Source organism: Anomalospiza imberbis, chromosome 5 (assembly GCF_031753505.1).
Source record: "Anomalospiza imberbis isolate Cuckoo-Finch-1a 21T00152 chromosome 5, ASM3175350v1, whole genome shotgun sequence".
NCBI classification, from domain to species: Eukaryota; Metazoa; Chordata; class Aves; order Passeriformes; family Viduidae; genus Anomalospiza; species Anomalospiza imberbis.
In genome coordinates this window covers 62,801,427-62,826,347 of record NC_089685.1, presented here as the reverse complement: position 1 = coordinate 62,826,347, position 24,921 = coordinate 62,801,427, and the positions used below count along the sequence as shown (strand labels likewise).

Here is a 24,921-nt window from a genome sequence, read left to right as displayed (position 1 = left end):
GTTGTCATTTGGTCTTTTTGTCTTATCTGGCTCTGTGGCCCATGAGAATGGGTGCAAAAAATGAGTGCTAGTAGCAAAAGGAAATGTGTTCATTTCTAAGTGTTAGGCAATTGGGGAAAAAAAAAGGAAATTGTAGATCAGTTTCCCCAGCTCCAAAAATGTGAGAAGCAGTGACTGGCTTACTGTATTCACCCTATACATTTTGCTTTAAACTGAATGCTGAGAATGGATTTCTGTTTAAAACTGTGTCTCTAAGGGCCTCAGCTTCACTTGCTTCCCCCAGCATGGTGCTGTTATGCACAGAGCAGGCTCCCTGGTAGTGGTATAACATTTGATTCCCAGGTATTGAATTATCCTTTTCTATTGACAGGATTTCAGGGAAGTGGAGACCTGTTATCAAAGTAAGCAGAGGTGTGAGGTGGAAATGCACTGCCTGCCTTCTTCAAAAGGAGGTGCTGTGTTAGGACTAGGATCCTTTGCCCTCTTCACCAGACATGAGCCTTTGGTCCTGAGAGTGCATTGCTACAAAGGGTGTTGGTGACACTGAGGTAATCTATTCCCTTTAAATGGACTCTTTCATAATGCTTTACAGCAAATCCTTATTTGAGAAGGCAAAATCCAGGGTGCACTTGAGAGGTTTGTTGATTTGATCTTTTTCTGCAGAGGACAAGCTCTTGCATGGGTACTGGTTTGTCATATGAAACGGTGCAAACTATATTTTGCCTTTATCTGCAGACAAGACCTTACTGTGGTGGATAACATCAGTGAAACACACGTCCAAAGTGTTCTCCTTCATCACTTCTGTCTTCTCTTCTTTAGCCTTCTCAGGGGTGTCTCTACTGCAAATCATCTCTAAATAGCCTGCTCGGGCTGGTTCGTTATCGAGGGAAGTGGTTGACTGAACAGCACCCAAGAAAAATGGTTACTATGGCTCTGGTTTGCACTGCTGACCTACACAGCAGTGCCCTACAGGTGTGCGAGTCTGGGCCAAGGGCAGGGGTCTCTTGTTCCAGCTGGGCTGTCTCTTGGGAAGGCTTGGTGTTCTTTCAGCCCTTGGCCATGCCATATTATGACCCTGTGAGACAAGGATTTAGGGAAGGCAGTGAGTGAAGCCACCAGATGGTGCCCTAGGTCCTCTCTGCTCTCTTTCCTGTCCCCTGCGTGCCCACATGCCCCCGCCAGCTTCCCTGGTAACCCTCAGACCACAGACTCCCCGGTGTGGGCAGCTACAGCCACATAGAACATCCCCAGCCATGACTGTCTTCTACCCCTGGCGCTGGTGACTTTGACACTCCTCAAAGGTCTGTGCCATGGCCCCGGTGCCACCAACACCTGTGAAGAGATGGGGACAGGACAGGCTCCCCTCTTTTGCATCCATGGCATCTGGAGCAATTGCTTCGTCAAATAGCAATGTCTTGGCACAGGACTGCCCATGTGACGGACAGGAGAGTGGCTGCTGACACCATCACTGGGTTAAGAGTGGCATGTGAAATGCAAAATGAGCCAGATGTTGGGGGTTGCTTGGAATTGCCACTACTTTCTTTCACCATTTGGAAAAATCTTATCTTGGGTTTGGGAAAATTTACTGTGTGTCTGTGGTGAAAAAAAATCCTTTGCACCATATGCTACTTCTTTACTATGTCAGGAAACTTATGAAAGCTCAGATATTGCTCTTTCTGTGTTTTGGGATTCTGTGGTGGTCAAGATGTGCAATGCACAGTGAATTATCATTGAGAGTTTATAAAGAAAAAAGGAGCAGCTCAGAGAGCACCAGTGATCTCCAAGAGAAGAATGAGAACCTTCAGTTTCTTCTCTTGCTTGATTCTTGGACAAGCCAGGCTTCACTTACTGTGAGGGATGAAATGTTTTTCTTTCTTAATGGTAAAGTAGAAATACAGTCTACTATTAGTAGCTAGTATGTCACTAGGTCCTTCACTATTAATAACTAGGCCTGTAAACTGCTGGAATGTGTTGCGAGCTGTGAATCTTTAATGTTCACAGCATCTGTGAATCATAGAGCTGCCACTATGCAGCTGCCTGGGGACAAAGTGTGATGGTGCCCTGATAGTACCAGGCAGGTTCCTGTGGGAAGTGGCAGGGAGAAGCGGCTTTCTCAGGGAAGGACTGTTTCAGCAGGAGGGGAGGGCTCCTGTTCCAGGAGGAAATCTTTCTCACTAGCTGACAAACCTCTCCTAGAGCTCCTCTTTTCCTTCAACTTTTTGAAATATGTGGGTTGTGTTGTATCACTCTGGGCCACATGAAGATTTGGATATACAGCTGGTAGGGCCAGGTAGGTCAGCCACCCTGCTTTAAAGAGTTAGAGCATAATTATCCAAATTGGAACAGGGTGAACATGAAAAAGCTAACATATGGGCTTCTTCAAAACGTTATGTCTTTTAATAACCTGTCAGGGCCTCTGGTTTCTATCCCATCTGAAAGATTCATCTGCCTACAATTTTGTGCAATGATATCTGAGCACTTCCATGGGTAATAATTGTATCCAAAATACCTGTGACACAGTGAGCTTCCCTCCCTTGTGAGAGAATTAGTGCTGTAATGCCCGTAATGGTGCTTTTGGCACTGACATGTACTATTAAAATCAGAGGTTTCAGAAGTTCTTGCAAGGCTCAGTATGTCATTTCAGCTTCATGCATGGAAAAAATGGAGACTCAGGAGCTTAAATGACTTTTCCAACACTACAGAGCATCAGAGGTGAAGTTTGGAACAGAATTTAGGTTTCTGTGTTCTTGATTCTATCAGGTTGTCCAGGAAGAAGCTATCTAAGAGCTGCTGAGCTACTTATAGTTTAGGGGAAAATAAAGTTGCTTCCTGATGGGTTCTCCCGCACTTTGCTTTTCATTTTTGATTTCTCATGCAGGTATCAATCAGACCTGCATCTGCCTAGCTGAGTTAGCAAAGCTGCAGAAGAAGTTACTCCTCTCTTTTACAGACATCCATCATTTTGACAATAAGGAAAGCTCATCAGATCCAAATTACTAGAGAAAGTCCAAATATGTATGCCATAATTCTCCAAATACATGTTTACAGAGGGAATGTGCTGAGTTGTTGCTCATCCAACCCATGAAGTGTTTCTGATTGCTGAAGAAGTTCCTGAGCTCATGGAGAGGAAAGCAAATGACTGCAGCTGAGTTGCAAAGGCTCTCTCTTGCTCCCAAGGAAGGAGGCAGGGAAGTCCCTACCATCACAACAATTAGATGCTGAAGAAGGAGGTGTGAGGAGAGGTGATAATGCTGATAATTAGGTAAATGGAAATGCTTGCCATTCTTTTTAATGTTTAAAGGAAACCACAATTCTGAAGTGATGTAATTCCTGCTCAGTTGGGTTGTTTATTCAAGCAGTGCAGTGCAATGCTGTGCTGGCAATTGGGGGAGAGAATGCAAAACTTCATCATGGCTCTCTTGGGATTTCTGTACGCTTTCAGACTCATTCAGGTAAAGGCAGGGTGTGAAGCTGAAGTGTGCAGCTCTTCCAGCATGGCCCTCCATACAGACTGGCCCTTTGCTAAGGAATGAGCAGATGGGGGTTCTGAAGGAACCACTTTAATAGAAGGAATTGTAACTGTTCTCCCTATAAGATTTAAGATCTTGCTGTCCATAAACATCAGGTTAGCTATTTTGGGTTCTTGCAGAGCTAAAATGAATGCAGCATCTCTCATTTCCAGTCATGATAAGTCACTAGATATCAATTCTTAATTGCTTGATTAATCTTGAATTTTCAGAGCTGACAGTGCCTGTCTGAGCATTTAGACAAGAGCTACATTCAAAAGAAAGGAGAAAATGCTTATTTTTTCTTATTTTTTTTTCCTTTTCTTTAAGCATGGTATGCCAGGTGAGAGCATGAAATTACAGAGATTTGTAGCATATGTTGTCCTGAGAAAGATGGACCATTAAGCAGAGTGCAAATGAAACAGTCACAGGTTTGTGATAAGCTAGGGTGGTTGATGAATTAATTTTAGCATATGCTTCAGCAATTCCTTACAAGATTATGTCAAATGTTAGTACACTTACATTTGCTGTATATTTGTGTGTGTCAAGCCATGTTTTTCATTTACACAAATAAGCAGAAAGGTTTCCTTCATGAAGATCATGACATTTCTATGTAGAGAAAGACAATTTAAGGTCAACACTTATGGGGGACTATACCTTTGTGTGCTTTGTGTATGGATGAACTGATAATGATCACTGCACATGCCTCCCTAAAGGGTGGTGTTAAAAAAATATAGACCAAATTAAAACCAAAAGACATTCAGGCTTCCTACAGAACATTTGTAAAATTCTTTTGGCTTTTTTTTTTCCCTGTTTTTTCTTGCCCCAGCAATGAGTGTGTGGCACATGTGGGCTTAGGGGCGATATGGTGTATCAGCCCTTGCTTTGAAGCAACATATTAAACTGTCAGGTCTCCTTTTCTGTATAACAGGCTAGAAAATATGATGGCACAATGTGATGCAAAGGTGTTATGGGTGCAAGCTTTCCTGTGTTACATCTTTTAAACCTATCTTGGTTTCATCCCTCTAACTATGGAATATTAAAGATTTTTTTTTTTCATTCTAATTAACGACTGGATCTGCCACAGGCCTTGGAAGAAGTTAGTGCTGTCCAAGACATCTACTCAAAGGTCCGTGTAATCCAAATGAATGTTTATTAAAACATCACTGCTGTTTTTTTGCAGATGGTGAGCCAGTGACATCTCGAGGAAGTCATAGTGATAAAAGAAAAGAATTCTGACAATAGACCTTCCTCCCCACAGCCCCTCTGAATACAAGACTCCGTCTATGGTTACCCACATGGTTATTTTGGTCTACAAGTGCCTCCAGCAATGGTGTGGAGAAGGGAGATTTCCACGTACTGGGCTGGGACCTATTGCTCTGCTTGTGTGCTTTGCTCCATAGCCTTGTGTGAATCAGGTGATGGGAGCTCCTGTGGGATGCTGAGTTGCAATCTTATAGATTAATATTTCCTTTACTTAATTTACTTTATATTTATACCATTTATACTCACTCAGACAACCCTAAACATTCTTTCTTTCTCCCTGGTGCTTCTGTGCCCCTGAAGTTCTCATCTGCAATTCCCGTGATGCTCTTCACAGTTGTTATTTGGCCAGCCTACACATGCTGTAATCTCTTCCATCTTTTTATGTTCCTCTTGTTTTATTTCCCTCCAAGTTGTTGACATGTAGCTAGCACCACGTTGTCCAGAACTAAACATGTCTTCGAGCTGTGGTCTCACTACTATATTAAAAATGGGACTATTGCCTGTATGTCTGAGAAGCGGTCTCTGCCTTTACAACCCCAAATTAAATTAACTGCATGATTTTTGCTGCCATATCACATTGCAAAAACATATTAAGTCTGCTGTCTACTGTCTCCCTGAGGTCTTCTGGCATTTCTGCTTTCAGTGCTTAAGCACAGATGATTCTTCTCTTCACCTCAGTTTCAATCTTTCAGTAGCTCGTATGTTGTACCTACTGCCTTTGTAGACACGTGGGATCTTTCAGGGTTCCTCTTTGAGGAACAGCAGTGTGATTCCTTACACATAAGTAAATTCCCTCTCTTTTTTTAACATTAAATAATCTGTCTCCACCATTTCCCTTCCAGGCTGTCCTATGATAGTCTGCCTCAGTGCAATTAAAAGGCGTGTTACTCTTTTTGGTTTCCAGATTTTCCTATTTATAACTGTATAGAGCGCTGGCCTGTATGTTAATAATCTGCCACAATCTGTTTGAACGTCGCATACTGAGGATCACAGGTTGAAACTCTTTTTCTGGAGAAAGGAAAAGGCTGTTCTTGCCTTAGGAAGTTTCTGTCCCAAATGTCAAGAATATGGATTAGCTTTTCTTTGGTGGGGAATGACATAGTAATATGTTGCTTTGTGCAGGAGACTGTTTCTATGGGTGGCACAACACTCTGAAATTAGCTTCCTTGGGAAATAAGGTCTATCTATCACATAAACTGCCATTGTCCTCATTTTCTATGGTATAAACACAAAGCAACATGAGAAGAGGACAGGGGATGAAACCACCACAAAACCAAAACTTTGCTCCATGCATCATTTTCTTCCTGGGGAGAGAAAAAAAAAAAAAAAAAAAAAAAAAAAAAAAAAACCCACCAAAAAACAAAAAAAAAAAACCAAAACACCAAAACAAAACAAAGAAACAAAAAAAAACCCAACCCCTTCATATGACAGAAGGTAGTTAGATCAGCTAATGCAGTCCTAGAAGGTACTTGGATATTATGTTTATGAAAACAGTGTAAGAAATGATACAGAAGGGAATACATTTGATCATATTCTACTTCATAGATAAGAGAATATGGAGGAATCAGTTAAGGCAAAACATTAAAATGGTATTTTAGGCATGATGGTCTAAAGATCCTAGGGAAGCAAGGTTTGTGGTGAAAGGTAATATCTTGTATTAGATCAACTGATAGAGCTAGAAAAAGCAAACAGCTTTTGGGCTCAGGATCTTTTTATCAGATATGACAGAAAACAGCAATATTCAAGCTAGCTACAGGTTAGATGCAATTGCTCTTAGTTTAATCTAATTATATTAATCAATTGGACCACTTGAGAAAAATATAAAAAGGAGCACCTATGAAGTGCAAAGGGGTGTAAACAGCAGTTTCTGACAGGCTGCTGGTTTTCTCATGGACCTCTAGCGAAAAAGGGCTGTTTGTGCTGGTGACAAAGGAAAGGTCAGTGGGGAGGCTGTAACAGGCTAGGCAGGCAACATCTCCCTTAAATCCATAGCTTTAGTGTCGAGGGATTATAAGTTTTAATGCCAAGCTTTAGCTTTTGGGAAGGTTTTGGTCTCCTTTGGGGTAAGGATTGAGGCATTCATGTTGTTGCTGTCTGACAAATACTCTCCTAATGTCCTTTACTGGCTGACTGTATGTGCTTGTTGTAAGACAGCAATTATTTAGTTTCATTCACATGGTTTCTGTGGGGCATCTCATGTGCTGGATGAAGTGATGAACTGTAGAGATTTGGGACAAGTACATGCAAGAACAAAGAATTTCAGCAGATTTGCTATGGGAGGAAGGGCATTGATTATGCTGTCTGTGAGGTGGTACTGACGTATTTCATATTTGATGCTCTGGTGGTATCTGGTTCTATTTCTTATGTTTGCATCTGTGGATTTGCTTCCTGTAATGAGTTGCAAAAGGAAGAGTCTGAAGGTTAGCAGGAGGGACATGGGGGAAAAAACACCCTTTCAGAGCCAGTACTTTAAGAGATTATTTTATGAGTGGATTTTAGCATGGAGTATTATCATCATCAGGAGCAGCAGCACGTGGTTGCAGGGGAGAATGCTACAGCAGAGACTAAAATAAAAAGCAGAAAAACAGATTGGCAGAAAGCTAATGTGGTTAGAGACTTTGCCAAACCCTGTTAATTTTGGTAGCATTAGACGAACACCAAATAAACCTTGATTCATTGAAAAGTAATTTTCCAAAATTGCTGTTGTTGCTATTGTATCTTTATTGTAGTAAACTTGTATGTATTTCATGGAAGAGTGACCTTCGTGTATAAAGCAGATCACCGGGGGTGTTCCCCTCAGAGCAGGTGAAAAGTATCTGCAGGACTGGCTGAATCTCACAGCCTTTTGTTGTGCTGTGAATGGCTGCTGATCTTATTGCATCTGCTTTTTAGAGCAAGTTTGATGGTCTGCAGGTTCTCGAGTATGTGCTGGCTTTTGGGGTGCCATTTTTAATGTCAGCTGTGATGTCTAGGAAACTGATGCCCATGGAATAGCAATCTTGGGATGGCAGGGAAGCTGCTCATTGAATTGGTGGTTGTGTTTGATGAGCTGAGGTTTTCTGAGCTGTCTGCATTTTTGATAGAAATGTCACCTCTGTTTCCTCTACAAGGCCTGGCTTGGTGGTGTTGTTTTTCAGTCTTGGATTGTAAAGAAAAATTACATATTGGGGTTTTAAAGACCTGCAGGAAGGTAATCTCTCTCTGCCCCCTACTTAGAGTTCGGCAAACAAAAGGAGATGATAAAATGCTTTCTGAAGAAGAAAGCTGGATGCTTGCTGCATGATGGAGCAGACACAAACATTTCAAATGGTTCAAAACCAAAAATACTGAATGTATTTTTAAAAAAATTCCTTTGGGAGCTGTTAAATACGAAGACCCCAGCTATTGGTAAGTACCTGACCACAGGATCATGGTCATGGTCATAGTCTTCTGGGGCAGTGTCAGGGTCTGTTTCTTGTAGCCGACTCCTAGGGTTTGTCTGTTAAGCACTCTCAAAGGCAGGATGCTGATCTGATCCAGTACTGCTATTTCTCAGATCTCTTATGGAGAAAACGAGGGGTTTTCCTCTCTTTCGTTGCGAGCCCCAACTAGAAAGCACATAATTACGTTTTTATTTACTTTCCTGGCTGCAGCGGCAGGCCCGGGCCTGTGCATCAGGGCTCCAAGCGCATCGCCAGCAGCCTCAGGAGGAGAACGAACCCCCTGCTCGGGGCTCCGTGTTACCGCTCCCAGAGCGGGGGGTCTGGCACGGGGGGCAGGACGGCCCGCAGGGCAGCGCCGCCCGGCCCCGCCGCCTCCCGCTCCGGGCAGGCAGCGCTCCGCCGCCAGAGCCCTCCTCGCCTTCCTCCGCGCCCGGCCCCGCCGCCGAGCCCGCCCCGCCGCCGGCTCCTCCTCCGCCGCCGCCGCCGCTCCGCCAGCAGCCAGTCGGGCCCGAGACCCGCTCCCGGCTGCGGGGCCTGCGCTGAGTGCCGGCGGAGGGCGGGCAGGGGAGAGCAGCAAGGAGGGGCAGCGGACACCGAGCCCGCCGCGTCACATGAGCTGACAGGACCCGCTCCCGCTCCCCTCCGCGCAACAAAGGCTCGGGAGCTCCTGTGCCCCCCGCGGGACGGGGCGGGGCGGGACGGGGCTGCCATGGGACACTGAGGGCCGCCGGCCCGCACAGGTAAGCGGCGGCGAGGGGGGGTGTGTGTGCGGGACCCCGGCGTGTGCGGCGTTTGCTGGGGGTGTTATTTGCTTTCCACACCCTCCCTCCCCCGGGTCCCTCCGCCGCCTTCTCTCGTGCAGAGGGCGGGCGGGGGATCGGGCAGCAGGGCAGTCCCCGCGTGTGGGGGTCTGTCCGTCTTGTTAGTCTCCAGTTACTTCATGTTATTTCATTTTTTACGGCAGTCAAACAGTTAAAACCGTGGGGGTTTGTGCGTTGCCACCCCCTTCCTTCCCCTCCCCTTATCCATCTCCCTCCCCTCCCCCCCGATGGACCTCCACGTCGTGACCTTTCTGGCTGTTAAGGATAATATTAAGGTGATCTTTATTTTTGTTAAAGCGCTGTCCTGCTCACGAGCGTCCTTTCCCAGGCCGGGTCGCTGCTGGGGTGGTGATCTGGCCAGCCCCCTGTCCCCGGGCCCTGCCCACTGGGACAGGGGCTGGAAGTTGTTGACAGCGGGGGCGCGCACGTGTGCCACACGCTCCTCGAGCCGCCGAGGTTTAGGGCTGGAAACTCCCGCTGGGAGCCCGGGCAGCCGCACTGCCGGGGAAAAAATACCCCAGCAAGGCTGGCGACTGAAGCTTCTGCTTGTTTGGGAAGCCTGCTAGCTGGCTGGTCGGGCTTGAAGTGGTCCCGGGGGCACAGATGTCGGGCAAAGTTTGTGGGTGGGTGGAAGCGGTCCTGGGGATGTTTGCTGGGGGTGCAGGAGGGGCTTGCAGGGAGCCGGCACGGTGACACGGGTGATGGGAACGAGGAGCTGTGGGCAGCCTGGGCAGGGCTCTTGGCCCCAGTATTGTGTGTGTGGTTCAGTGTGATGCTGCTGAAGGGAACAGTGTGAGGGATGGTGTGGGGTTTTTTTGTCTGGTTTTAGTTGTTGGTTAAGTGGGGTTTTGTTTTTTTTTTTTTTTTTTGGTTGTTGTCGTGTTTGTTGTTGTTGTTTTTTTTTTTTTTAAATATTATTGGCTTGTGACCCAGTATGCTGTGATATGAAAATAATCTCTCCTGGGCATGGTTAGTATCTTCCTTCATATGCCGAGTGACCACTGGCTTGAGTTTTAATGGAGGTGCCCCTAAACCCTGTCTCTGTCCGACTGGGAGTGTCCCTGGGAAGGAGTCTTCCTCTGTGTGGTTATCTTGGCTTGTGTGGATGGAGAAGAAAACGCAGTTCCCTTTCAAAGGGAAAGGCTTGGCCAGCCTTTACAATTGTGTTAAATCTCTTCAAGTAAAAATTAAATTCAAATAGAACTACGCAGTGGGGAGGAACAAGCCACCTGCTGCCCCCTATGTGCCAGGTGCCAGTGAGGGCAGAAACAGTTTCTGGCAAAGCCATTTGTGTTTGGGTGGTACTGCAGGACTGTGGTTCAAGCAGTAGGAAACTGTTGGCATGCCAGGGAAGGTGCTGGGTGGTGAGGAAGCCAAGGGTGTGTAGCACCTTCTAGTGCAGCTGATGTGTCCTGAGGTGTTTCACAGCTCCTCTCACTGCAGGGTTTGGGAAGAAATGGGGTGCATGAGCAAAGAAGTCGGGCAGATACTGCTGTTAGCCTTGACTGTTCAAAAACTATGAATTAGCCCACATGTGCTGCCCCCACCCTAGCATTTTTAAGGAATTGGTGTCCTTCAGGGTGAACCAGATTTGCAAGTTTATGCCTATCTTCATGCAGACTTGGACCTGGAGTTTATTTTTAATGGAAGCCAAACATCTTAAGCAGTGTGACTTTAGCTAAAGCAGCAAATGTTCCAAAACTGGGCAAAACTGTGAAAACAGAGAATACTAATTTTAATTGTGCATTTTCCCACAACTCCTGCTTTTCCCAAGATTTCTGTCCCAACTCTACTCACTTTGTGGGTGTTTCTTGGTCATAGTGGAAAACAGAAGGTAACTTGTCAATAGCCAGCTCAAGTTGGGCTGCTGAGGGCTGAGAATGTGACTGGTTTTTAATGTAACCAGCTAGCTGTGTCACAAGGGTCTGATCTGAGACCCTCAGAATTTGTTTCATATGGGTCATTAACTGCTGTGGAAGACCAAATGATTGTGGCTGACAACTTGTCTTCATGGAATAGGAGAAAAGGTTGGCTTTTTCTCTAGCGTAGATGGGAGGTTTGAAGTGAAAATTAGTTCATCTGTCCCTTCCCTTTAAAAGAATGTACAGTACGTTTTTGAAACTGAGTCATCAGCTACAGTTTATTTCAAGTATTTTAAGCTGTTACGGATTTGATGCACTTTGGCCACACGCTTACTAGAAATTGTTACACAGTCTTGCTCAGATTTGCCCTGACTGGGCTCAAAAAGGTGATGAGGGGGTTTCCTTGCTGCAGCCCTTTTAGATCTGAGCAGGGCAGAAGTATCTTAAAAGGGGTGGAATATTTTGATGCCCTGCGCTCCAGACAAACTGGGAAGGGAGCGTGCAAGGCTCTTGTGCACCAGCCAAGCGTGGATGTGCTGTCAGGCTCCCACTGATAAACCAGAGTTACTTTTTGACTCTCTCTGAGCTGTGCTTCTTGAGAGATGTAGCACAGGATTGGGCACATGGTGTGTGGAGGGCAAATTCTCTCCAAAGTCATTTTGTCGTGGATGTCATAACAAGGGTGCACAGATTCAGGAATGATTATTGGTGTCTGATGACCTTACCAGGATTGTGTGATGACACCGAGTAATAGATAAAAGGTTTTATGTCCCATAAACTTGGTTCTAGCTTCAGGGTATACTGCAAGGCTTTTGAAAATGTCTGAATTTGATGATTCTCTGGTAACTGCAAATAGGTGCAGGCATTAATTGTTTGGAAAAAGTCCTCAAAAATAAGAACAGATACAGATGCAGGCTATAGGTAGGAAAGTGAAAGAAGAGCTAATTACTATTTTTTGGTGTATTTTAAAAATCACATTTAATCCTGCATATATGATTCTGTGGGTGACCCAGCAGCTCCAGCAGTTTATTCATTTATTTAAAATGGCTTTGTAGTTCACCTTGAAAACTACTTCCTGCCATATGGTTATATTATTTCCCTATGACACATTTTTTGCTAATTATCAAGACCATTTGCTTTAAAATAGGTGTTTTTAATTTCACAGCCTTGTCTTCCTCTCCTGCTTGATCCTGCCCTGGAGTCAAGAGGCCGTGTCTGTTCATTCTCCATGGCAACAGGCTGTGATTTACTTATTTCAATTTAATTAAAAAGCAGCGATCAAATTCTAGGCATTTTATATGTTTCTTATATTAGAAAAATATCAGTGGATCAGTCTCCACAACAGATCTACCAGTCTCAAAAGTAAAATTCTTGACCTAAGCCACTGGTTTCTTTCTCAGTCCACCCCTTTGGAAGAGTTTAGGAGAGGGGGCAGTGCTGTAACCTGTCCTCAGGTGAAGGAATTTGTATGCAGGCTAGAAATGAAGGCCTAAGTCCTAAATTAGTTTTTCAAGCTCTGTGATTGTACAAATACTAATTTGTGTTAGTCAGGGATAAGGAAAACGGGCAATGACAGGCAGTTGCTGGCTAAAGAGGGGATTAGGGTCAAGAAAGGACCTTGGGGGAGGATGGAGGAGCATGGTGAATTTATTAACCTTCAGGTGTTAGGTTTGGTAGAAAATGGATGGAGTGGAAGCAGTGTAAGTAACTGCCAAAATTAACACTCCTTTTTGCCTTCAATACCAGCACACCAATTCTTAATAGGATTATTTTCCCTTGAAGGGCCTATTGAGATGACTCAGCCTTTGGAGTACCTGCATGCCAGTGGTGGTTGCTTCCTAGGAGAAGCTGTGCCTGCTGAATTGTATAACTAGACTCAGGTGCTATTTCTGAGCTCTGATAATGTGTGGAAGAAGACAAGTTGGCTGTGCATTTTTATGAAGCCTTAAGGAGCAGTTATCATCAGAAGAGTGCCTGCACAAAACTGCACCTTTGGATTTTTTTTTCCCCCTTTAGTGTTGCTACTCCCAATGCTTTTTCACAGTCACGGCTGGCAGCTATAACAACAGACACTGGCTCTTGCTCCTCCGAGCCCTGCCAAAGCCCATGAGGCTGTGTCAGATAGCACTGGACTCTCTCCTGCCTTGTTTATCTGTATCGATTAAAATTATGTACAGAGTTTCTAGCTGCAGATTCCTGGTGGCCATGCACCAACGGGGAAGAGACCCTCTTTGAGGCCTGGGGTGAGCAGTTAAGCAGTGTTTACTAGTAAGGCAAGAATGTTTGGTCTGTGAGTGGTATATCTGAAATCTCACAAGGCTGTTCCTAAGAGTAACAGAATAAACCCAGGCAAAACCTCAAAGCAAGCTTTTGTTTGTTACTGTGTTTAAGCAGATACATTCAAAGAATTTATATCCAACTGGCAACATTCTTAATCCTTTATTACTAGTTTTACTAGAGTCATGATCTGTATTCTTTAAGAGTGCATCTGTTCCTCTTGCTTATCCAGCTTTGAAGTAGACCTTGCTGATATTAATTTCTGTATAGCCTGTAACCTCATCTATAAAATGAAGGGAATACTTCATAGAGGCAGCTGTGAAGTTACATTTATTGTCTGTAAATTGCTTCTAGTAATTGAGCAGAGGAGGTGGAGAGAAATAAAGACAGTGGAGTTAATATAGGCTTGATTTTTTTTTTTTTTTAATAAAAGAAAAGCATAATTTTTGTTCATCTGATGATGTAGAAGCTAATGGGAAAAGAAAAATTCACCCTGAAACTAACTGTTAAGTTTGTAATGAAAACAGACATTTCTTTAACATAGTGATGAAGGCAGCCATCTTGTTTGATACTAACAAAGTCCAATTTAGAAATAGGGAAAATTATTATTGGAAATCCTGCAGTACCTCTTGTATTTCTGTCTAGTTTGGGTCTGCTCAGTTTTAGTGTTGTTTTTCATCTGCATGGCTGCCTTCATAAATGCTACTCTTAACACTACCTGTTTTAAGAGAATTAGCAAACACCTCTATTGCAGGCTTTTCAGCTGGGTCACTTGTTTTGTGCTGACCAGTCTCCTTGTTGGATGAAACTGCAGTTTCATGTCCTTTAGGATGGATTTTCTTGCTGTGGCTGACCCAATCTAACCATTTGGTCCTCCTAAGAGAGGTGATCATGCCTTGCCCCCAGCTCTGTGGCCATATTCCTTGCCTTGTGGATACAGCTTGTTCAGCTTTTGGAAAGCTGACTTGCCCAAAACCATAACAAAGTGAATTGTTTTCTCCTGGGACAGAGAGCTGAACCTGTTCACCAGGTTCAGGCTCCTATCAGAGCTGCCACTAAGGAGGGGCGAGATTTGTTTTGCCAGCAGTGAAAGGTAAGGAATGAAAGAAAGGTGAAAATGGGCCCCCCCTTTTTTGGCAGCAGTGACCTATTAGCCTGGTTCAGTTGTAATGTGAAGCCTCACCCTCAGCTTTCATTTTCAGATCCCTCCCTTCCCTCCTGCACCTCTTCTGTCCCTCAGATATACTCCTGTGCCTCCAGATGCCAACTTCATTCCCAAGCCGTATTTTCAAAAGGGGGGAAAAAAGAGAAAAGGTTGAGTTTCACTGCCTCTACAATTGGAGACACACTGTAGTTCCTGTGGGCCTAAGAATTATTATTATTAGGCTTGTGTATTATTATTAACAGGCTCAGAAAATAGTAGCTCTAATCATTCTTTTTGAGAGGGCAAAAGGAAACTGCCTGGTGGGATAGCTGTAGGCCAAGTTTGTAGAAGATCTTCTTCCTCCAAACCTAGTGATGGCGGCTGTTTGGACTGAGACCCTGGAGCTGGTGGGACCAGGTGGTCTGGGATAAATGACAAAGAGAGGAAACGCTGGGAGAGATTTCTGCATGCCGTGGTGAGCCGTGCCTGGAGCTGGGGACCATGGCACCAGGAGGAAGTCTCTCCTTCTCTGAACTGTGGCTTGCAGTTGTTCCAGGTGCTACTGCCTAACTAATTTTCAGACACTAGCAGAAATTGGGAAGGCCTTGCGGGACATGGCTGTGGTGTTGTAGAATAGTGCTATCTTGCGATGAAGCCTGGGGTGAGATGAAGCTCAGGCTCCATGGGAGCTGGCCAAGGCAAACTTTGCTTCTGCTGACTGGCAGGGGTGGTGTTTCTGCCTTGGCTGTGCCACTGATGTTTTGGTGTATCTGCATTAGCCCGTGCTGGCTGTGGAGAGGACATGCGTCCAGCGAGACACGTGCTCAAGCATCTGCTTAGCAGGGGCACAGTGCAGGTTGGAGTGTGCATTTGGAGATGAGATGGAGGCATCTGTTGGCCTACAGCAATTGCCTTATGGCTAAAGGAATATAAACAGTGCCTGTCTGGTGAATTTTCTACAGCACAAAGGTGATGATGTCAGTGAAGAGCAGTGTGCCAGAAGCAGCAGGATGCAGTGAGCCTGTGCATGTGTGGACTGACCCAGCAGCTGTACTTGGCAGGAGGGGCAGGTTGCAATTGGTATGGTGCACAAATTAGAAATGTTTGTGCAGCCATTTTCAAATAAGGAACGTCATAGGGAGGGATGAGAGAATTGGCTCCAGCTTTGAGAGTTAGAGATTGGTTTCATGCTGTACTGTAGTTGGGTTGGGTTTTTGAAGCATTTAAACCTAAATTCTTCTCATTGGTAGCCGAAGACATGGCAAAAGAAAGGCTATTGTAGGGTTGTGTCGTGTTGAATGGTAAGATTATACACTGGGTGGCTGTTACAGTGGTTTTGTGTTCCAAGGATGGAGTGAATAAAGGAAAGAATCAGTGCATTGATATTAAATAATGATGCCACTGGATATGGTGACTACGAAGTGTCTTTGTTTTCAAGGCTATCTTTGGGTTTTTTTTTTTTAACTGACACATTTATAAGCCAGCTGCAATATTTTTTTTTAAAGACACATTTGTAAGAGTGGGAGCAATATAGAAAATGCTGGAAGTAATCTCATTGAGAGGTATGTTTTTTTTTCCATTCCTTTGCACATGCATGCAGCCTCTGGGGAAGATGTTAGTGGAGGAGCTTGGATAATCGGGGTCTTCTCTGGAGCTGCCATTGTTCTGTTTGGTGTAGTGGGTATTAGCTGGCGAATGTGTACAGATGCAGAGCTGATGGGCTGTCCGGGGTTTCATCTCTGCAGTCTCCCCTTTTTTCCCTCCTCCTGGATAGAGATATGTATCCTGGCAGATTTGTCTTCCACCTACATCTCTTTCTCGTCTCATGTAAATACTTGCTGTTTTGTTTTTTTTTTAATGGTTGTTTTTCTGGCAAATCTACTGTGCTTGTAATGGGTGACTTTTTTCCTCATGATGATGGGTGTTCCTGTAAGCCAGTCTCTTCCTGGATTTCCTGGATCACTTTGCTGAATTTTCATGCAACCTGCCCTGTCTGGGGGAAGCTTATCTGCTCTTGTGATGGTTGCTCTAACAAAGATCCAGGTATTGTAGCTGACTCCAGCAATGCTCCAGCTGCCCTTTGGAGTGCAAAGGAATGCAGCTAAAAAGCAGCCATTTTGGGGTCCTGTTTATCCTCAGACCTGAAATGCTGAGAGCACGTTAGAGTTTCCATGTAGGACTGTAGTAATTAAATAGTACTGGAGGGAGAGGGAGTAGCAGAGCATGTGATGGTCATTTCAGATAGATTAACAAAGAGGGGCTATTGCCGTGCCAGCGGAAGACATCCTAATCTGGAGGTTCCTAGCCAGCAAATATTTTAAAAAGCTCTTCCAGAGAGCAAGAGGGAAGCCTAAGAGGTCTGTGCTATAATTCATTGCCCAGATACCACTGGAGGAGCAGTTTGAAGAAGGGAACTCATATGGGAGCCGGGTGTGGTGTAGAGGGGGAAATGGGAATTTCCTGACTTTTGTTCGCAAAGATCAAGCGTAGAAGAAATTTTAGACAAAATAGGTGCAAAGAAGGACTAAAATTAATAGGTAATTCCATTTTTTTTCTTTTTTGTACTGCATGCTCCTGGCTAGTGTTAGTTGAACATCAGTTGAAGCAGTATAGAGCATGCTTGAGAACTGGAGACATTAAGCAGAGAGAGCGAATCTGATTAGCTTTGCTTTTCAAGCATTAAGCAGAAAGACGGGCTGAAATGTGATTGCAAGCAGATAATAGCAGCAGGCTCCTGAGGCACCACCACAACCCAGCATATGGGGTGATGGATCTAACCATGCCATAGAACTGTTTCTTGTAATAGAAGCTGCTTGTTTTTATGTTGCGGTTGCTGTTGTACTTTCTAATTATCCTATTCATCCCTGTCTGCCATTTTGAGCCTGGCCACGTGGGATGGCTCAGCCCCCTGGAATGTGTGCCCTGTGGGGCACTTCTGCCCTGAATAGTAACAGGAGCTCTGGTAGCCAAAGGGCTGAGAGGTGAGAGGGAAGAGGTGCCAAGGCTCAAGAGTCCTAGCTATTTCCCCCCTTATTTCCAAGAATAAGGGAAGTAACAGCTGCTGCTTTTGTACTGGGGCTTGTTGTGAGAAGGTTTCTTCTTCTTCCTGGGAGAAGTTTTTTTTTTTTTTTTTTTTTTTGTTTCTTTTTTTTTTTTCCTGTAAAAACGGGCATCTATCAGTTCTACTTATAATTAACAAAGAGAAGCTGGCTTTTCTACACCAGTCACTTTCTGGCACAGTAGCAGAGATCCTGGAGCCACTTCCAGTCTGGGACCTCACTTCCACACAAAGTAAAATGCGGCAGAGAAAGCAGGTGGAGGCTAGGCTGGTGCGAGGTAGAATTGGAGCTGCCGACAGAGCATCCAACACCTGTGCCTGCTGCTTGGGGTGTTTCTGTCTTGTGGTGATCCTTTCTCCAAAACTGCCTGCTTTCCTTTCTTTCCACCTAAGGCTTTCATTGATGGAAAGTCTAAGAAACCATTTCCAAAGCTGGTATGGATCTAGGGAATGTAGATAGAATGGGAAGAGCAGACCTCTCCTTAAAATGTCTGAACAAAGCACAGGAGCAAGAAGGTCACATTTGTATATGTATGTATATATATATATGTATGTATGTGTGTATTTTAAGGCTAGAAGGGGTGGGTCAAACTAGTGTTTCTGTGACTTTTTCTCAGCCATGGCTTGCCTTTCCTGCGTTCTGCCTCTCCTTGCCTGTCAGGGGACTTCCACTTCCTTCCTGCTGACCTGCAGGGCTGCAGGCAGCCTCTCTACCCTTGTGGCAGCTCCCAGCTCTGGCTCTGAGCCCAAGCTAATAATCCTGACATATTTTACTGCCTTGTGCTCTGCTCCGTGCCTTGCTGTAGGGGAGACGGTGTGTGTGGTTGTGGTTTGCATGACTTTAAGCATTGCACTGGCCCCGGGGAAACCCAAACCTCGTAATAAGCACCAGCTGAGCCTCTAGTAGAGCCTGGCTTTGCCCGGCAAGGCCCCTTGCTTCCCTACTTGCAGGTGACCAGCTAGCACAGATGTCATCCAAACACACCTTCCATCCAATTGTCTCTGGCTGTCCACATGATTGCCAGCGGCATGGGGTTTGGGTGGAAGTAGGAGGTGTTGATAGCCAGGAAAGGAAAAATTTATCGGAGAAGGGTAATGAAGATCTCCTCTCACCACTCTCTCCACGCATCAAAGCGCTCTTAAAAAAAAATAGGGCACTCATCTTTGACCCCCATTAATGACTGGCTTGGTCTGTGTAAGAGCTTTATGAGTCTGTTGATGCTCCCACGGAGTTTAATTATTTAGAGCATGAGGTGGAGGTTTGTGCTTTCACTGCTGATGGTGCAGGGTTCAGGCCCTCCTGGCGGGCAGGGGGTTGGTTACAAAGGCAGGCTGGCTGGGAATGCAGCCGCTGGCTCTGAAGAGCCTAAGGGAGGCACGAGCTGCAGCTGTGTGGTCCTTGTGTCGGCTGGGCAAAGCAGCGACTCCTTCTCATTGTGCGAGTTCCACGTGACCTGTTATGTGGAATTCAAGGTCTGTGTCCATATCATCAGGGCACTTAATGGTCTGGGCCTGAGATACCCGAAGTGACTACCTGAAGCTGTTGGGTGGACATACTTGTGGCAGATCCTGCTTGTTGCTGAGCCCCCCAGTCAATGCTAGAGGCTTTAGGGACTTGTGTGAGACTTTGGCAACAATATCTGATTTATCAGCCCAGGGCTACAGGCCTTTCCTGTTCCCTGTAGTAGCAAGCCTTTGCCTGCCTCTTTTCTGTGACCAGCACCTCCTGTTCCCCCCAGATTCTGCTCTAAACTCTAGCAACCAGTTTTCCTACTGTAAAATCCCATCTTCAACCTGCTACTTCCTTCCCTTTGCAGTGCATCAGCTTGTTCTTGCCTTCTCTACTTTTCCTCACCCCAGCACTTCTCTGCTGGTAATCCTCCTGAGACTTGGGAACACAGAACAGATATAAGGAACAACCAAGGAACAGCAGGCAGTCCGAAGACCTTCATGCAGCTTGTGTTCCCAAACAGGCAGCTGGTCAGCTAGACCAGGAGTATTTTCTTGATGTCCTGCTGACCATTCACCAGGTTTCTACTTCTAGTGGGAAGGTACCAGTCTCCAGGTTCATTTGAATGGGATGTGGGCTAGTCTGATGTGTGGGCTGGTCTGATGTGTCGGTTGGCCAGGCAGAAGGGTCAGATGCTCACCTTCTGTCTGCTTCTGGAATGGGTAAATTCCTTTAGAATTGTGCCGCCTCTTATGTTTGTGGGTCCTTAGGGCTTGCAGTTCTCATCAGCACTGAAATGAAACAGCAGTGACTGTTTTTTGCAAGAGTGTAAGTGGAGGCTTATTTCAGAGCAAAAGTGGTTAGTATTGGTGGATCTGGGTTTGGCTGATAGCCGAGTAAGTTTATGGGTAGACTGGGAAGCCTTAGTTGATGTGGAAGGTTCTCACGACATTGCTCGTACCATGCAATATCAATATTGATATACTGAAAGTGCCTATGATGGCAGACACCAAGCTAGTGGGTCACCTGGTGCTGCTGCTGAAGGCTGAGTTCACTGTGTGTGCTGGGGCTCACTGCTGTGCTCTGCTGCCATTTCTTACCCTCTGAGCCCGGGGACACTTGAACCTTCTTCCCACATCTGTTCTCCCGCTGTCTCCTCGTACGTGCTTGATCTCCTGTTTTCTGCTGTAGCAAGGGCCTGTGTAGGATCTTGGTTGCATGCCAATAGGCTTATCATGCTATCCCTATTTACCCTGGTTTATCTCTTCCCACTCCTTTCCCTGTTCCTATTTCATTTCCTTTGGTATGGGGCTAATGTTCCAGGTTGTGTTGAGAGACTGGGTTGAGCTGAGATGACTGAAAGAGGGTGGAAGGGGAAAAGGGGCTTATGCTGGTAGATGTGAGTTTCTGTCATCAACTCCGTCTTCAATCTGTTGATTATAGAGATCTAGCTAAATCAGCTGGATCTGCTAGACAAATGTGAAGTGCTCTGTGTCCTGTATCCATATTCTACTCTGTTTTTCTATTTTTCTTTTTTTTTTCCCTGAAAATTAATAGGATTCTACCCATTGATGATTAAAACAACGCCTGGAGTTTTGGAATGGATCAGATGCGTCAATCAAATGTTACCACATTGCACCCAAAGAGAGGAATGCCATCCAGCTGGGGGTAGGGTCTGTTTTTTCTTTGTCCCCATTGGTGTCTAGATTTACTGGAAGCCTTTCTGGGTTTTTAAATGTGAGAACTTTTAGTAGAAAGTACTAGTTTAAAAATTAATTGCTTCATTGTGTGAAAACTTGACTGGGATTTATTTTTTTTTGTTGGTATGGAACAAAGTTGTGCCTCTTTATATTCAAAATGTTATTAATAGTTTTGAGGCTTTGCAGGCTTTGGTAAAGAAAACATTTCAGTGACTACTTCAGATATTTTGGGAGGGAAAATTCATGTTTTAAATGAAAAGTAAATCTATTCTGATTACTAAGAAAGATGAAAATAATTTATAATTTTTCAGAAATGTCAAAATACAGGTTATTTGTCCTAGTTCTTGAAATTAATATAAAACAGACTAATACCCCTACATAAACTGTTCCCCTTGCAACAAGGGAGAGGAGGCGAATATGTCAGTAGGAAGCTGTGTCTGTGGCAGCAGGTACTGCATGAGACCTAGAATGAAATAAAAGCTTGGTGGGAATGTGAATCTGGAGCCTTGCATGGGTAAAGCACAGGTTGCAATCCAAGAAACAAACTGAAGTGGCTTTTTGGCTTCCTTCCAGTTGGTAGAGCGTGGCTCCCCATTGTCTTCTCACTGGCTTGCCACTTGGCTGTTCCAGCAGAGAGGCTGCAGAAACAGAACACTTACCTGGCTCTCAGAAGTGGGATGGGCTTTCCAGGTCAGGCGTGAGAAGATGTGTGTGTTGGGATTTGTGTCCAGAAGTAATGATGTTCCAGTGTTGCTCACTTGAAATCTGAAGCTTCTTATGCTTCACATCAATTTCCTGTTCTTGTTAAAATTGCTTTTGCTTTAAAAATGAAGGGTCTTAAAGCTGAGGGATCTGACAGAGTGTGCTGCAGTGATTCTTTTGTCCTCTGTAAGTTTCCTGAATGAATTATTTTGAAGGAAAGTAGTATTTCCCTGCAGAGCCTGACTCTGTTAAGTCTTTAGACTGTTACAGCAACAGTGAGACTACTAGTGCAGTGTTAATAATTTATGTGTGTTCCTCATTTTGGACCTTTGTCAGTCATTTCAGCCTTGGGAGGCTGGAAGAGATGAGAAAAGTATGTATAAGTTTTGCTGCAGTTCTCTCTGCATGTGTTCTCAAGGTAGGCAGAGGATTTGGTTCTTCAGATCATGTCTATCTGGAACCTTTTAGCTGTGCTGAATTCGCAGAAGAAATACCAGAAAATAGCATAGGGAGATGACTGATGTCCAACAAAAGCAGTTGGACAATTGTGGCTCGGATGTCTGTGAGCTTTCCTTGGCTGCAGGAGGTGAGTGGAAGGTGCATTTTTTTATGGGTTCCTCCTGTGGGATGAGCCCCAGCCAGGGTTTTGCTGCATGTCCATAATCAAGCCCAAATGCATCTGTGCTGCTGAAGCTGCATGTAACTGTCTTCAAAACGGGGCTTCGTGTCCCTTATTCTCTCCCTTACTCTCTTCTTAAGGGAGGGAGATGGTCAGCTAGTTTGTGTGTTTCCTGAGTAGGTCTTGCTTGAAGGGAGAAGCAGAAGACTGAGCCAAATGAGAATGGGTCTTCAGAAACAAGGCTAATGAGAGGATGTCACCAGAGAACTCAACCTGTTTAAATACAAAGTGTTGCTGAATTCTGCTCTGGAGTTTACTGTTGCGAGTTTGTGCTTGGCATTACCATTTACCTGAACACCTTCCAGCTTGGCTGGAAACCAGGTACTTCTTCAAATCTTGTTGGAAGCATGGCAGCGTGTTTCAGGGAGGGCCAGTGGTGTAGAATGCATGAACTAGTTGAGGTGTTTCAGCAAGCGTGTGTTCTTGCAGGCAGGTACTGAACAGTTTGAGTCAGATTAGTCCACTTAAGTGGTATTTAGCAAGCAGGTAAGTAGTTTGCAGGAAGTTGGAGAGTTAGCTCCCATTTGTTACTCGCAGTCCAAAATGGTTGATTCAGCTCATGCAGTGGGAGACCCACAGGTTTTGTACTGCTGGGTCATGGATGGATGGATGGATGGAACTGTCGAGGAGAAAACAATGTTCTGCAAGAAATCTGTATCTTAAGCTTCAAATAGGTTTCTAGAATTGTTTTGGGGGGAAAACAGATTTTTTTTCCCCAGTTTCTTCAAAACTGGATTACATTGTTTCAAATGTAGTTTTTTACTGTCTTGGCTTGGAAGAAAGTTTGGCTCAAAAATGACTCTCTGTGCAGAAGGATCTGCAGAAAGTTGAATGGATAAGAAGAAACTTGATCTTATTGTTTTATGTTGCACTCATTAAATAACTTTTAATTTGAGAGTGAATTTTTCACTGTGCTTTGTACCTTTGTATTTCAAACATGCTCTTTTCCTGGATTCTCTGTTCTGTTAAATCTTCCTAAGAGCTTGTATGTACAGCTTGAAGAAAACAGGATGCAAATGACTTCAGATTTCTTGATCTTAAATTTTAATACTTAAATTGAATAACTAAGTGGGTTGGCTGCTACGGGATAGTTATAGTTCAGGAAGAAACTGTGATGCCTTGTTGGACTTCAGATGCCTCAGTTGCAGCAATGAGAATTTTTTTTTCCTTTTTCTCTTTTTTGGACTGATAAGCCAGGAACCTTACTCCTGGCTCTGCACTTGTGTGTTTCATCTAATGTACATATGCATTTGGAACAAAAGACTGCAAAGCAGCACTGGTTTGTTCCGCAAAACAGAGGGAATTGGGAAGCTGAGTTGAAAGATTTTCTTTCCTCTTTTTCCTTTTTTTTTTTTTTTTTTGGCCCCCTCTCCCTCTTCTTTACAAGAAGTTACTTTAAATAGGGAGCTGTTCAGCAGGTTGCAACTAGAATTCTATAATAAGATCTCTGTTCGCTCTCCCTACTTTTTCACATGCAAAGTTGTGGCTGTAATTATATGACAGCTGCCCTCTTGGCTGACATGCAGCAGATTGAACTGGGGATCTCCAGAGCTGAAAGTGTGAGCTGCTACTCTCTGAGCTAAAGCTCTATAGCTGGAGGCTGTAATGATCTATATCCTTCATGACTGTGTGTAGAAGGGAGCTGCAAAAAGCACTTGCTGAGTTATGGTGCATACAGGGTACTTACTGTGTATGTGGTCGCTTCCCAGGTGTACTGGAAGCCTTTTTTGAGTGGTTTGTGATAATTGTACAAACTGTTGTCAACTCAGGGGTACTTTAAAATGACAATCTGTTTTGAAGCCTTTCTACCTTAAAAAACTTCACTACACTGTTAGTCAGGCACAGACATTTGTTGGTGTATGTGTAAGTGGTGCTGAGCTTGAGGTGCCCTGATGTTACTGAAGTTCTTCAACTCTAATGCAATATAAGTAATTGTTACCATTAATGAATGCAGTATGAAAAACTACACTGCCAAGGGTGTTCAGACAAGTTTGCCTTTATGCTTTGCCATTACAATAGGTTTTTCTCAGATGGCACCATGGGAGCTATGTAAAAGCAAAGGAAGGAGAAACTGGAATTGCTGGAATCTCTCCTGTTTCTCCAGGACCAGGAAAATCTGAGCAGTGCCAAATTTGTTGGGCTGAGGAGAAATGAGGAGAAGCAGTACCATATGGAGCTTCATGAGTGGTGTCAGCCCTGGGTAGCTTCTGCAGCCAGTATTGTGGGAGTGGGGAAGTGTGTTACAAGTTGAGACATTAATTTTGAACTTTGTGAAACATTAATTTTTGAACCCTTAACATCTCTTTTCCCCACATCCCCAAACAGAAAAAGCCCCAAAACCCCTCAAAAATCATAACAACAAGGAAACCACAAACCAAATAGGACATAGGCATCTGCTAGCATTAAATACGGCAAAGTAAGCATTCCTATTGATCTGCACAGTTCAAAACCAAGTTAATCTTTTCGCATTAAAAAATAGAAAAAAGGAAATATGTAAGGGGTGCAATGAAACGTTAAATAAAGTATAAATTAAGACAGTCTTTCAGATCTCAAACACTTAAGTTAGTGCCAGTCCAATGTGTCAGAAACTTACTTGATACTGTGTGTATTATCAACAGGGACATTGTCTGCTGTAAATTAAGATAATCTCCATATATGTTAGGCCATATCCTGTTACACAAGTCTGACCATACTCAGTCACAGTTTAGTAAACACCCTCCATCCTAGTTGCATCCTCCACTGCCTTTCTTTGCATTATTTCATGCAGACAGAGTTAAGTATAGAGATGCCTGTAGCATGGCCTAAGAGATTCTTATTTCCTCACATCTCATTCCTGTCCTGTGCTACCATCACCCCATTGGTTTTGGGGGTGCAGCCATTGGCAGGACTGTGCTGTAGCATACATTAGTTTTCTGCTGTGGGTTAGAAGCCCCATTCCTCCAAATAGGTGAAATGACCCAGGCTGCAGTGATGTAGTCCGTGGTGCTGCCTTGCAAGCAGCAGTATTGGCAGAACTGTGGAGGAGATGTTTTGC

The 24,921-nt window shown here is 44.4% G+C and overlaps 2 protein-coding genes across 10 annotated transcripts in view; both read left to right on the top strand.

The window, feature by feature from the left end:
* Window positions 1-24,921, top strand: part of NFAM1 (NFAT activating protein with ITAM motif 1) — a 90,883-nt gene that overhangs the window by 19,742 nt on the left and 46,220 nt on the right. For 2 of the 7 annotated variants that reach the window (XM_068191459.1, XM_068191460.1), the window contains exon 6: window positions 371-1,585. The exons of 1 other annotated variant lie outside the window; for it this stretch is intronic. In XM_068191459.1, the coding sequence (XP_068047560.1) occupies window positions 371-541 (171 nt within the window). In that variant the 3' untranslated portion in view covers window positions 542-1,585. Of the gene's footprint in view, window positions 1-370; window positions 1,586-1,645; window positions 2,615-2,644; window positions 4,274-24,921 lie in introns of those variants that run through there. 4 more of the 7 variants (XM_068191458.1, XM_068191456.1, XM_068191454.1 and 1 more) reach the window with 4 other exon arrangements.
* TCF20 (transcription factor 20) overlaps window positions 8,668-24,921 on the top strand; it is a 130,129-nt gene continuing 113,875 nt past the window's right edge. The window contains exons 1-3 of one of the 3 annotated variants that reach the window (XM_068191437.1): window positions 9,215-9,290; window positions 12,660-13,120; window positions 20,364-20,474. The gene's annotated coding sequence lies outside the window, so the exon portion shown is untranslated. Of the gene's footprint in view, window positions 8,935-9,214; window positions 9,291-12,659; window positions 13,121-20,363; window positions 20,475-24,921 lie in introns of those variants that run through there. The other 2 variants (XM_068191436.1, XM_068191440.1) reach the window with 2 other exon arrangements.